Genomic DNA, 13,545 nt, shown 5'->3' with positions numbered 1-13,545 from the left:
ACCATGGTTGCCATGGAAACTGCAGCTCCTCATGGTTGGCTGTTTCAATGCTATATGCTCCCTTATCAACAGAGTGAGAGGTCTACTGCGAGCGTGAGCGAAGTAAAGCTTAGAGGCCACGTGAGGACAAGCAAAGTGTGTTTGATTAAAGGCTATGTGTGGGCTAACGTTAAACAACCGCCATCTTGACATTAACACATGAACTTCTAATTTACTGAACAAATATTCAACAGTAAGCTGTGTGAGGCTTTTATTGTAAGTTGGTATGATTTTTTTTTTTTTAAACTTCTAGTCAGTTTGTTGTTCAGATATTTCAGTATTTTGGAAGGAAGGATGCACCTTCTACAGTTACTTAAATATATAACTAAATACTGCAGCCTTTAACTACTATGGGATCTTTTCAAATATTTAATAAAAGTGACATTTTCTTATGCAATTTGAGAATGTGAGAAACAATAATTGATATATATTAATTAACAATTGTATGCTTATATTATTATTTTAATAACCATCAACAAGAACTAAGGGAAACTCCTCCTGTGCCACACACTTAACTTAAATTCACATTTATCACAGCAGGAAGTAGAGAAATATTGATGAGAAGATATGGATACAGAAGAGTAACCAGAGGAAGAAATTAAACAGTAATTATTCATTTATAATTATGAATGTGTTTTAACCATGTTTGAAGTTTTAAATTTAAATGTACAAGCCCTCCTGTTGCCCCACACAGCACACCTTGGGGCAGCTTTTAGCTCTGCTGAGGGCATGTTTAAAAAAGGTAAGTAAAACAAAAGGACTTAAGTTAAAGATAAAAGTAGCCAAACGTTGAGGGACTTAGTAGAGTGGGCAGATAGCTATGGGACTCTTCCTTTCTCTTAGCATGAAACATAAGTGTCACCAAACTAAGTGTGATTTGACTACTGCAGTCCACACGGGCTAACTTTACCTTGAGTCTTTCGATAGCCTCCTCTCCCCCAGGCGTGGACATGATCCGCTCCTGAATGCTGGTGACTGACTGAAGGCCCCCCTGGCTGCACAGTAATCCAGAGGATGGTGAGGCTGTCAAGGAACCAATAGGGGCTGTGGAGAAATGGCCAGGGCGTTGATTCTCTGAGGCTATCAAGTATCTATGCTTATTGTTCTGAATGTCTTTGAGGTCTGAGTCAACAGCAGGAGAGAAAGAGGGAGAGAGCACAACACAGAGAGAGGTGGGATAGGCCCAGGGCAGTATAGGGGGAATAAACAACATAAAACGGTGGAACCAAACATCAAATAGGAGGAGAGAGAGGAGAGAAAGAGATGGGGAAAGAGAAAGGACAAAGGGGAGGGAAGACCAATGTAAGACAAGTTTTACGTCAAAGGGTTAAGACAAACACCCAACATAGTGGTCAGCTACAGAGAGAAGCAGTTTTCACTCCAGGTGGTTTACAACAGTCTGCTTGCACCAACTCTTCCAGAGGGCTGTTTTGATGTGGGGCAGAATTACAGTGCTGAACAATTAACTCTGAGCACTTAATGTGCATTTGTCTTGAATGAGAACACACTGTGTGAAAACTGCTATCAGTGTATCAACTACAGGATGGGAGGGGGATGGAGACTGTAAGAGGGTCCAGAGGGAGGACAGATGAGGGTCATTGATACATGCTGCCAAAGTTCAGCCTGCAGTTGAATAGTCACAGTCACACACACACACACACACACACACAGTCACACACACACAGTCACACACACACAGTCACACAGTCACACACACACACACACACACACACACACACACCTAAAGGTCAGGCAGCTCATGTCAATATAATGGCCTCAAGGACCTCTGACCGCAGAATAAAAGTAGAGTTTAAATTATTTGGGAGGTGCTGACATTTGTGGCCAAGTGCTGAGTCACTCAACTGTACTAGTATGTAGTGGGATAACAGCAACAAAATGTATGATTTTACCCTGGCTCAGGAACTCAGGTTAAAACAAAACATTTACTTATTTATTAGTGCAAAAGGGCAAGAAGGAGGAGTTATTAAAGATTTCTGAGAATACAGCAGAGGGCACATTACAGTAGGAAACTAACTATTCAACAAAAACTATCATAACACATCAAGCTAGTCAACTTTGTATACACACAACACACCTCATGTGTGGCTACTTAAAATTTTTAAATCATGCACCTTTCCGACTGTAGCTCTGAACCTCAGTTTGAGAACTGAGAACTGAGAACATTCTAAAGATTTGAGCACTGTCACCTGCAGCAGATGTTAGTAAAGAAAAAAGAAAAAAGCAGAAAGACCATCGTCAAGAAAAGAAGCTTGAGAAAGTGAGTAAAAGGCAGATAAGAAAACTGCCTTGGGGGTGGGGAAGACAGACGAGCTATTCTAAAAGTAATGTTTCTAAAAGGGAAAATTCTAAAGTTACTTGTGATACAGTTTGATTGGAGCCTGCAAATAGCTGCCTCACCCCCACGTTCAAGCGCAAAGCATGCTAACCTAGTGGCATGCTAACCCTCGCCAAATCAGCACACCTGCGGAAGCCTTGCATTTTTAAGTCTCCTATTAAGGTTTTGCTTTTTTAGCATTTGCATGCAAAGCTGGTAGCAGATTTAATATACAGGTAAGGGAGCATAAGCAATGTTAGCTATTATTAATAGGGCAAATTCATGACTACCACACATATACACACATTTGATTCCACTTCCTGGGCAATCATCCCCCATAGGATCAACTGAGGGGAAGCAGGAAAAGATGAGAAGGGTCAGAGGTCAGTGCCAGTAGAATGAGAAGGAAAAGGTTACAGACATTTCTTAGTGAGCTGGATGACACCCATAACGAGAATGAGAAAAAAAACGTTATGGAATGACTTGTTAAGTGCCATATCGTTAGGCATGATCTAAGCACGCATTAGCAAATAGACAGGTTATTAATCAACAGATATTAGAAGTTATTAATGGGTGTATTATGTCTAATTGACTAGGCTATGAGCCATTAGTCTTGTGTACAGCAAATCAAGTGTGCAGCTTTAAACTTTAAAATTTGTGTTGTCAGTCAAAATCAGCCAAATATGCCAATTCATATTTTCATTAAATCATTTGTAATTGTACAGTATGCAACCTTAAATATTCTAACAATGTAGTGTTCTGTAGTGATATTATACATAGTACAAAATATGCTTTATACATTTTACTCTGTAAGAAGGCATAATAAACCAGTATTATATCATGGTAAAAAGGAATTTAAAGATGATACAAGTCCTTTTACTTATGTACTGGGCATGGATACAGGCGATGGAAACAAAGATTGATTGATTTAAAGAAATCAGACAGTGAAGTAGAAAGAAGATGTTGCTAGCGTGTGGTAGACCCTGAGAGAGAAGGTAGAAGCTGTGCCACTGCAGATAGCACCTGCTGTGATAGAATTAAACTCACTGTCTAGGATGTCTCCCAGGCCCTGGGCATGGAGCAGTTCCTTCAGTCGAGCCACTTCATCCTTCAGGTCACGCACCAGCTTATTGTTGGGATCCTCATTGATGACAGCATTGCATTTGATGTTCTTAGCTCGATCAGCATAGCTAAAAATCATAATAGTGATAAACGTTATTCATAGTTAAGGATTAACAATTAACTGGAATTCTTTTTGGAAGTTATTATCTATGTCGTGGATGGAAACCTTACCGGAGCGTGCTGAGAGTTTCATCATAGTTGATGTCTGCAGGACTGAGGGCAGCTACCATGGCTGTTCTTGAGTTTCCGCCTGACAACAAAAGACCAGTAAAGAGCTAAATTATGTGGGTAAAAGGCCTTTTTTTTTTTTTTTTTAAACACAAGATAGATTAGTATTATATTTATTTCAACAAGATGTCCACTGCACTTTACAGTACAAATGCTCAGCTTTAAAAGGTCCTATGACATGCTGCTTTTTGGATGCTTTTATATAGACCTTAGTGGTCCCCTAATACTGTATCTGAAGTCTCTTTCCTGAAATTCAGCCTTGGTGCAGAATTACAGCCACTAGAGCCAGTTCCACAATGAGCTTTCCTTAGTATGTGCCATTTCTGTGTCTGTAGCTATTGAGGAGGAGAGAGGGGGGGGGCAAGGTGGAGGGTGGGGGTGTGGCCTTGACCAATTGCCACTTTGCTCGTTTGAAAGCCATGATGTCTCTCTCTCTCATGGGTGGGTCAAATTCTCTGGGCGGGCAAAGCAGAGAAAGGGGAGGTAACCTTGCTCCTTATGACCTCATAAGGAGCAGATTCTAGATCAGCCCATCTGAGCTTTCATTTTCTCAAAGGCAGAGCAGGATACCCAGGGCTCGGTTTACACCTATCGCCATTTCTAGCCACTGGGGGACCATAGGCAGGCTGGGGGAACATATATTAATATTAAAAAACCTCAAAGTGAAATTTTCATGCCATGGGACCTTTAAGACAACAGTACTTATTCCACTAATATAAGACTTCAGTATCATTAGACTAAACTGCATGTGTGCCAAGATCAAAGATACACTGTACACCTCTCCTCTGTATATATCTAAAGAGGAGATGTGCGTGCTTGTCTAGTTAGGTTGAAATACAGTCTGCTGACAGTGTTCTTCTTAAATTGGCAGAGAGTAATGTACACTAGCTCCAGTCATTTTTTTGTATCCACACTTCATCTTACAGGATACAGATGGTTCAATTTGTCTTGCTGTCCAGGAATAAGGATTTTGCTACACAGTTTACAGACAAATTCCACCACATTCCAGCGGTAAAGGATATTTAGCAGGTGATCTTAATGTTCATACCGAGGTTCTCCCTCAGCAGCCATGTCAGAACAGAGTCTCTGTACGGGATGAAGTCAGTCTTCTTCTTCTTCTTGCTCTGCAGTAAACAAACATTAAGTTGGCAGGCAGAAAGAAAACTGACAATGATGTAAGACGGTTTTAACACTAAAATTAGGGATGGCAGTTGAGACTGAACAATATTATGATGTACCATGACAAACACCTTATATGTAATGGACAAGAGTTATTTTAAAATGAGTAGAGTGCTGACTTAATTAACTTTTTCTCTGGTGCAAGGATTGTGGATTTTACTGTCCGTGGTGCCTAAAAGTACAGCACTTGATACAATGGTGATGACAGAACACTGTGCTACACAGTACAACTTCAAAATTGCAAATGACAAAAGGCTGTCAAATCTGCCCCATGGGAGGAATCGGAGGTTAGTTTTTGAGCTGTCAAAGGGTTTACCTTGATAGTACAGTTATCCTGTGTGGGCAAGCATTACAAGGACAAGACAAGAGAAAATATAAGGGCAGATATTACAGCATGCCAGGCTACAAACATTATTTCCATGAGAGGTCAAGTTGTAGAGGGTAAGAGCAAAGGACGAAAAGGAGGAGAGAAAATACATAAATAAAACAGAAACACATACCACTTCAGCCAAGGCAGAGATAACCTTTCCTAACGTGGTGAGAGATTTGTTGATGTTTGCTCCCTCCTGCAATCATAGATGAAAAGAATATTATTAAAGAACCATCTGGGTAATAATACTAGTCAAATGTTTGCTAATGCTGTCAGTGATAAAGGGAGTCTTACCTTTAGCCTGGTACCTTTAGCTCCAGTGGAATCTGCTCGTTCACTCCCTGCCAAGTCTACCAGACTAATTTTACTGACCTAAAGAGGAAGTAAATGTATTTAAGCTAATGAATAGTTTACATTAGAATGATAACAAATTGAAAGATAATGAGAATATTACTGAAACAATGACAGCACTGACAACCGAATACAAAGTTCATGATGTTTTCAAAAGTGTAAACCATTCTAAACATTAGGACATTACTGTGTGAAGTGAGATGCAGCAAGGCAGTAAAATGTGATGGAGTGGCTAAATACAATGGGCAATGTGTTTACAATAACACAATGGTCTTTGTCTCTGCCACAGTCAGAGGAAATGTGCAAAACTAAAATGTCAGTCACCACCGACTAAGAGGACCATAGGAGACATGTTAGCCCAAATCAAAAGGAGCAAACTAAATAAATGGGCTGTAAGTAAAAACCAGTATGAAGAAATGCGCCACCAACAGCACGGGATTAGAATTACTTATAAATTATAAACACGGTTAAGTGTGAATAGATAATGATCTAATCTGAGAATCAGTAGATTTCTGTCTTTCTAGTCTCCTCTGACCTTTTCTGTGGAGAGATCTGTTTCGCTGTCATGTTTCTTCTGTGTGAAGACGATGGTAAAAACAGCATGGGACCTGCTGCTGGTCTCATTCATGTTGGTGGCGGCCACAGTTCTGTAGGTGAGCACATACGACCATAGTTAAAAAAAAAAAAAAAAAACAATATGAATGTAACACATTTTCCTGAGCACAATAAATCAATTTTAAATTATTCAGTATTATTAATGCTAAATCCATGGTCTTGGTGATTACCGGAGCTATCATCATCAGGTTTTACGCCTATTAGAGTGAATTGAGTCTAAGGGATTACTTTGAATGGTGGAGATGAATTAAAGTGTGGACACCAAACACAAATACACAAGGCACAGTCGGAGGGAGAGTCACAGGGGAGATACAGGCTTTTCACGCCATGTTCCAGAAATAAGCCCTCTGAGTCAGCACAGGAAGATTAAGGCAGAGTTCACTCCTCCCCGCAGGAACTCTCGTGACACACGCACAGTAAAACTGACACGCACACACGCACACTAAAACGCACACTAAAACGGACACACGCACACTAAAAACGCACACACGCACACTAAAACGGACACACACGGGGACACACACACACAGACACACACACACACACACACACACACACACACACACACACAGACACACACACACAGACACACGGCAATTTAAGAAAGGTTCTTCTTGTGAAGAATCTCAGCTATCCAGGTCAAGCTAGACTTCTGGTTCTGGTCTCCTGAATATAACTAGCTGTTCCTTGACCAACACTGATAATCAAGGTATAAAAATCCATGTGATCAGAAAATTTCCCGATTACAAATTATTGTTATCTTGTTGCCAATTTTCAGCCTTAATTAATTCATTTATTCTTCTGAGTTTGTGGGTAATCGCATCATCACAGTTATCACCCCCACTATCACAACCCCTCCTTCCCATGATCCCAGGCCCAGCTGACCTGGCCTTGTTGCCTGCATCCATAAGGTCAGCGATGTCTGTGTAGGAGGTGACAGCTAGCTTGGACAGGTCCTCCACGTAGGGACCCAGTAGCGGATGCTCTCGCACTCGTAAATTCCCTTTGTTCTTAGGGTTTAACAAATCCCGCACCCGCTCACAGTAGATCTCCATGTAACTGACCTAGAAACAATTGCAAAGGTAACAGATCAGTTAAGATTCTGCAGTGCATAATATAGAAAAGTAAGGTTTTCCAGTTTGAAAAAAAGGTGTATAATTTAACTTAGGGATGCCCCCCAAAAGTCAAATATTAGTAGGCAACCCCTCAGTTGACTGACAGTCTTTGAGTAGAGAAGTCGTTTTTTTTGTTTGTGTCTGTGTGCAGTGTACTTCTGGGGACATTTCGGTTCCCAGAAGTGGCTGCAGTAGTTGTCCCGTCCGCTCAGTGAAGAGGTCAGCGATGGGTACAGGCAGCTGTGGAACCGGACCCAGTCGGAGTCTGAGTGAGATGGAAGCAGCTGCTGGAGGAAGAGAGGTCTTGCCCGGTGATAGTTACCTTCTTTCTTCTGCTTGGAATTGGTGAATTAACAGCTCACAGCAACTTAATACAATATATTCTCTGGATTTTGTTTGATATTATTGTTGTCAAAAATGTTGTTATACTAAAAATAAATCTTAAAAAATCTGGCAGTTAAATAAAGCGTTGCTTGATACTCTATATCAAAAAAAAGGAACGAATTGTGGCCGGGTTGGATCAGTGGGTAGAGCAGGCGCACATGTACTGAGAAGTTTATGCCTCTACGCAGAGGTCCAGGGTTTGATTCCGACCTGTGAAGATTTCCTGCATGTCTTCCCCCTCTCTCTCCCCTTTCTCACCTAGCTGTCCTGTCAACATTAAAAGGCGGAAAAGCCCCCAAAAAAGAGGAACGAATTGTCGAATATTCATATTGAACAGCCAAATCTGATTCAACGGACAAAATTTGGGTACTGCCCTAATTCGACTAAATAATCAGAAGGAATGTGCTGAGGAAACCCAGCATCTTTAAAGGTTCAGCCAATATGTGATTGATGGTTAGTACCAGATATACTGTTAGAAGGCTAGGAATGGTTCACTAAAGACAAGCCAACACAATAGTCAGAGGCAGGGGCTGAGAAGAAGGATTACAAGTGGCGAAGCAGTCTGAGACTCACCTCTACCGAGTAGGCGAGCTCCTCTTTGTTGCTCTCCTCATTGATTTTCTCAAATAGATCTTCACAGAGCTGAGAGGCAGAGAAAGACGACGTTTAGTGCAAATTAACAGAATGTGGGGAGGTGAGAGGGAGGATGAATTGAAAAAGAGATTTGTGGATCAACAGACAAACAAAGATAGATAGATAGATAGATAGATAGATAGATAGATAGATAGATAGATAGATAGATAGATAGATAGATAGATAGATAGATAGATAGATAGATAGATAGATAGATAGATAGATAGATAGATACTCACAAAAGTGAGTACACCCATCACATTTTAGTAAATATTTCATTATATCTTTTAATGGGACAACACTGAAGAAATTACACTTTGCTACAATGTAAAGTATTACATTTACAGTGTAAATGTGCAGTCCCCTCAAAATAACTCAACATACAGTCATTAATGTCTAAACCGCTGGCAACAAAAGTCACTACACCCCTATGTTAAATTCCCATAGAGGCAGGCAGATTTTTCATGGATCCAGGATACTATGCATCCTGATAAAGTTCCCTTGGCCTTTGGAATTAAAATAGCCCCACATCATCACATGCCCTTCACCATACCTAGAGACTGGCATGGGGTATTTTCCATAAAATCATCTCTCAATGCAAATCAAACTAGCTATTAGGCTAACCGACATAAAACCATGCCAATCTCTAGGTATGCTGAAGGGTATGTGATGATGTGGGGCTATTTTAATTCCAAAGACCAAGACCAAGAGAACTTTATCAGGATGCATAGTATCCTGGATACTATGCATCCTGATAAAGAGATGATAGAGAGATGATTTTATGGGATCTACCCCATGCCAATCTCTTAGTAAATATTTCATTATAAAACTCAAAAACAAGTCAAAACAGCTGGCTGGTCAACGGATATATATGGGGATAAGGATATTAAGCAGGCAAACATTTGCAGAGAAAAAGTGCCATCTCATTACGAGAAATTTAAAGGTAAAGTTGCAGTCTGAACATTTCAAACGTGGATTTGATTTGGAAGTATGACACGAGGGAATGACTGAAGAACTGGTAAAAACTGTTCTTGTCTTATAGAAAGTGACCAAGACTGAATCAGAGGTTGTGTTAAACATTCAGTGATCTACGTATGGTTGCATTAGACATTACTTTAAATACAGTGAGCAAAGTCTCTTAATCTTTGCTAGTTAGAAAGATGTATTGTAGAACAAACCATGGGAATGATTCCTTCCTGCCCCTCCTCTTGCTTGCCCATCATGGTGTAGGATTTGCCAGCTCCTGTCTGGCCGTAAGCAAAGATGCAGACGTTGTAGCCCTCAAATGCATGCGCCAGCATTTCCTTGCCAATATCATTGTACACAAGGTTCTGTGATGCAAAGCTGGGGTCTTCTGGCTGTAGGAAAGATAGAGGATAGAGAGAGGACTTAAAATGTATAAATGTTTAATATTAAACTTTTGGTGTTTTAAATTGACATTGATGTATAATTATATTTAGATCTTTTATTGGTTAGCATACTGAACTATGTAACAGAAATCCATTTCAAACTCACCGTAGTATGTGACCAGTAGGAGTAATCAAAACTGAAGGTCTTTGCTGGTTCCTTTGGGGCTTTGGGGTTGAGAATAGCTATGGGGGAACAAAATTAGTAATGTGATTGATATAACATCTGGTTTCAATGTGAATATAAGACAACTACTCCCATGTCTTTGCAGATTAGGTGTGTTGAAATTAATCAAATAATCGATGCATCGAATCGTGGACGATGCTGCATCGATAATCGGCCGGGCCATAATCGATTATTTCGGTTTACACTTTAATGTAGGCCTAACAACCTTTCTGTTTACATATTCTGTTATGTTTTGCACATTCAGGAAGTGCCATGTGCTGTAGTTTTATGTATCCAATTTATTTAGCATTAGAGCACTGCAGAATGTTTTGTTTTTGAAGCTTGAAACGCTATGAATTAAATATCCTATATGGCTTTAATAGAAAAATGTATTTGGCGCATCGTGATATCGAATCGAACTGAATCACTTACACGATATGGTAATCGAATTGGGAGATCAGTGAAGATTCACACCTCTATTGCAGATTCATCTTAAGGTCTACGTTAAGTTAATTCATTTATGATAAATCATCTGTTGAATTACTGGATTAAGATTTTTATTCAATCCCTTCTACCACCATTAAGTATCTATTTTAAGTCAGTGCAAAGTGCAGTCATTTGAATTATGGCAGGGAATCTGTAACAAACTAGTCATTGAAACCCAAATTTGTATCCTGGCTAGATGAATGTATTTTTTTTTTCTAATCAAATAGTTTAGGTTTGTTTTCTAGTTATGGTACATTCGCTTTCTTTGCTTGCCAACTCGCTTTATCTCACTCTTGGACTAGTTAGGGGGGTTGTTGTATAAACATCAACATCTAACCAAACTCCCATCCCTCATTTAAAGAGAATATTCACGTTTCTTCTGATCCTTCTCAAAAAATTTACATTTCAGTTTCACAAAAAAAAACTCTCTAAATGTATTAACATACTATTTATTTTTAATCCTGGTTGTGAAATAGTGCATCTCTAAAGATCCTTTTCTTCAATCAGAGAACAAACAGTGATACATTTGGAACTAAAAGTCACATGAACCAGTGACGAATTATGAGCCATTCGCTTTTTTTAGAACTGTTGTGTCAACTTTTACCAAACAGGCCATCTTTAATTGGTGTCTGAATTCATTGTATGCATTTATAACACAGCAAAAAGACAAACAATACAAAGTTGAAATAAAAACATGTAGCCTACTCTCACTATACCACCTTCACCTGTATCTGCAAAAGGCAAGATGACACAATATTTCTGCACTACCCAGCCAGTCCCTGTAGTCCCACACAGGCATTTCTTAATGAACAAGAATCTGCAGCCATGCTTGGTATGTCACCCCTCTCAACCATGCTTGTGGGTACCCCTGGGACTAGTGTTCAAGCTTTCCACACTCTGCACTAGATATGTGACAGAAAGAGAGAGGAGGAGATAAAAAAATGACTAGGATGTTTGTAGATATCTGTACCCCAGTTGTTCTACAAATCCGCCTCTTAAACAAAATGCACTTTTATTGACTAAAGCTGCCTTGCATTAGGGGCCAGTGCAGAGAGTTCGCTCAGGCTATACAGACAAACGCATACCTCCACAGCCTGTACAGAGGGGGGAGGTGAAGAGAAGGGAGCGACAAAGAGGCTTGTGAAAAAAAGGGTTTGAGGGACTAACTGGTGTGCTAAGGGCCTAGCAACAATCCAAACAGAGCAACAACAGAAACAAAAGGCAGGGTCAAAGGAAAAACTGTGAATCTGCATCTTAATAAGAACAATATATATTATGCATTTTCACTATGTCCAAGCAAATCTCCAGTGTGGACCACAAAGTAGTAATTTGCTTTGTTTAATGCAAATTCTGCGCTTTGCTAATAGGCAAATTAAAGCCAGGTCTGGCTCCTCGACATGAGGGTGCTTGAGAGTAGCCTGGGTAAACTCTGACAAACTTCCGGCAAATTTGAGATTTGCTCTCTCAGTTCCAACTGAGAAGGGTCTGGTGTCAGCCAGGCTAGCTTGAGAGGCTTTTGCATCAAGATGTCCCAGGCAGAGTGCATAATGTGTTCAGAGGATTTCAGCACACTTATCAATAATGCAGGCGATGTGGAGAGACACGAATTGGATATCACCCTCCACAAGTCACATGCTGACAGAAAAGCACAGTGTGTCCTTAGAAACCAGAACACTAACTGACTCATGTTAAATATGTGATGATTATAGCAGCTGCCATTGCACTGAAACCCAGGTAGCTACAACCTAGCACAGGTACAATCAATCTTCAAACAGGTTAAGGTGTACAGGTGGAGTAGCAGCTTCCATATTGGGCACTGGAAGAGGATACAGCAAGACAGGTGGCTAAATAAAGCCCAATTTCACCTTTGCCCTGCCTCCAATGGGAAATTGGAGCCAGGGCATGAAGAAACGAAGGGGTATTTAAGTTACCAGGCAGTGCCCCTATTGCCCTTTCCTGGAACAATCTACAGTGGCTATTAATGAAGAGACAGTCTAATTCAGAGTAATTCAGTGTCAGCCAAATTCAATGTTAACTCAACATCAAAAACTGAAAGATGATGAGACAGAGCCATGTGTGGGGCGTTTAGACAGTGGGATGCCCATGACAGGCCAGCGGACTGACGGTGATAATCTGGCCTTACTGGGAATCACGGCTGTGTTCTAGCAAGACAAGAAATGATATGAGCTTTCTAATCTCGGAGTCGGTCAACTTTCCTGGTTCGGTCATGGGCTCTTATCAGAGACCAGGGCGGAAAAATGTACCTAAGCACAGCAAAGCTAAATGGTTGCAGACAGAGCTGTGCGATATGGAGGAAATCAAATATCACAATATTTTTGACCAAATACATCAATATCGGTATTGCGGCGATATTGTAGGATTATCATTAATATCAATAATCATTAATAACTTGGCTATAATGACTAAGTGTGTAAAGGCAAATAATAGAATATTAGAACAGTCTGGTAAATTGAGAAAATTACATTACTGTAATGTGACCTTTAAATCCAGGAAAAGACAACACTTAGGATATCCAAAATTTAAGACGATATCTTATCCAACCGATATCGATATAATATTGATATATTGCCCAGCCCTAGTTGCAGCTAGTGGGAGACTGCTCAACTTCTAAAGATGAATCATGCTCACGACGTGGCATGAATGTCTCATTCGACTGCCCACTCTATTGCTCTCAGAAAAGATAGCTGCTTCACCCATGTGGCTCTATCAGTGCGTCAAAAGAGTGAGTCTCTCATGAGTCTATACATGTGTATTGAAGACAAGGATGCAGTAAGGGATGGGGCTGGCAATGGTTACATGTGTGTGCAGTCTAATTTCATTATTAAGTGTACTAGAAAATTACAAATTGCCTCTCAAGGTATATCCAACTATTGTGTCATCACACATCCGTCAAACTGTTGCATTTAAATGTTAAAGACGGAGGCATGAATGGCAGGAATGAGGTGAATTGTATCCCTGCCATCTGAGATTGAGTAAAATCAGACAGGCCAGGAGTGCCCCATATCTTCCAGCATGACTCACCTCAGTTAACTTCACTTAATACACTTATGCACCTGTACATCAAACTTACAAGCAGGATCTATGTGAGTACTGAT

At 40.3% G+C, this 13,545-nt stretch overlaps 1 protein-coding gene across 5 annotated transcripts in view; it reads right to left on the bottom strand.

Moving 5' to 3' along the window:
- Positions 1-13,545, bottom strand: part of kif1b (kinesin family member 1B) — a 62,700-nt gene that overhangs the window by 32,583 nt on the left and 16,572 nt on the right. For 2 of the 5 annotated variants that reach the window (XM_028582945.1, XM_028582947.1), the window contains exons 3-14: positions 9,887-9,963; positions 9,550-9,729; positions 8,312-8,380; positions 7,125-7,303; positions 6,160-6,271; positions 5,568-5,645; positions 5,404-5,469; positions 4,773-4,848; positions 3,668-3,746; positions 3,422-3,564; positions 2,680-2,721; positions 950-1,083 (exon numbers count right to left, since the gene is read on the bottom strand). In XM_028582945.1, the coding sequence (XP_028438746.1) occupies positions 950-1,083; positions 2,680-2,721; positions 3,422-3,564; positions 3,668-3,746; positions 4,773-4,848; positions 5,404-5,469; positions 5,568-5,645; positions 6,160-6,271; positions 7,125-7,303; positions 8,312-8,380; positions 9,550-9,729; positions 9,887-9,963 (1,235 nt within the window). Of the gene's footprint in view, positions 1-949; positions 1,162-2,679; positions 2,722-3,421; positions 3,565-3,667; positions 3,747-4,772; positions 4,849-5,403; positions 5,470-5,567; positions 5,646-6,159; positions 6,272-7,124; positions 7,304-8,311; positions 8,381-9,549; positions 9,730-9,886; positions 9,964-13,545 lie in introns of all 5 variants that reach the window. The other 3 variants (XM_028582946.1, XM_028582948.1, XM_028582949.1) reach the window with 2 other exon arrangements.

Source organism: Perca flavescens, chromosome 7 (genome assembly GCF_004354835.1).
Source record: "Perca flavescens isolate YP-PL-M2 chromosome 7, PFLA_1.0, whole genome shotgun sequence".
Classification (NCBI taxonomy): domain Eukaryota; kingdom Metazoa; phylum Chordata; class Actinopteri; order Perciformes; family Percidae; genus Perca; species Perca flavescens.
This window is presented reverse-complemented; position numbering and strand designations above follow the sequence as displayed.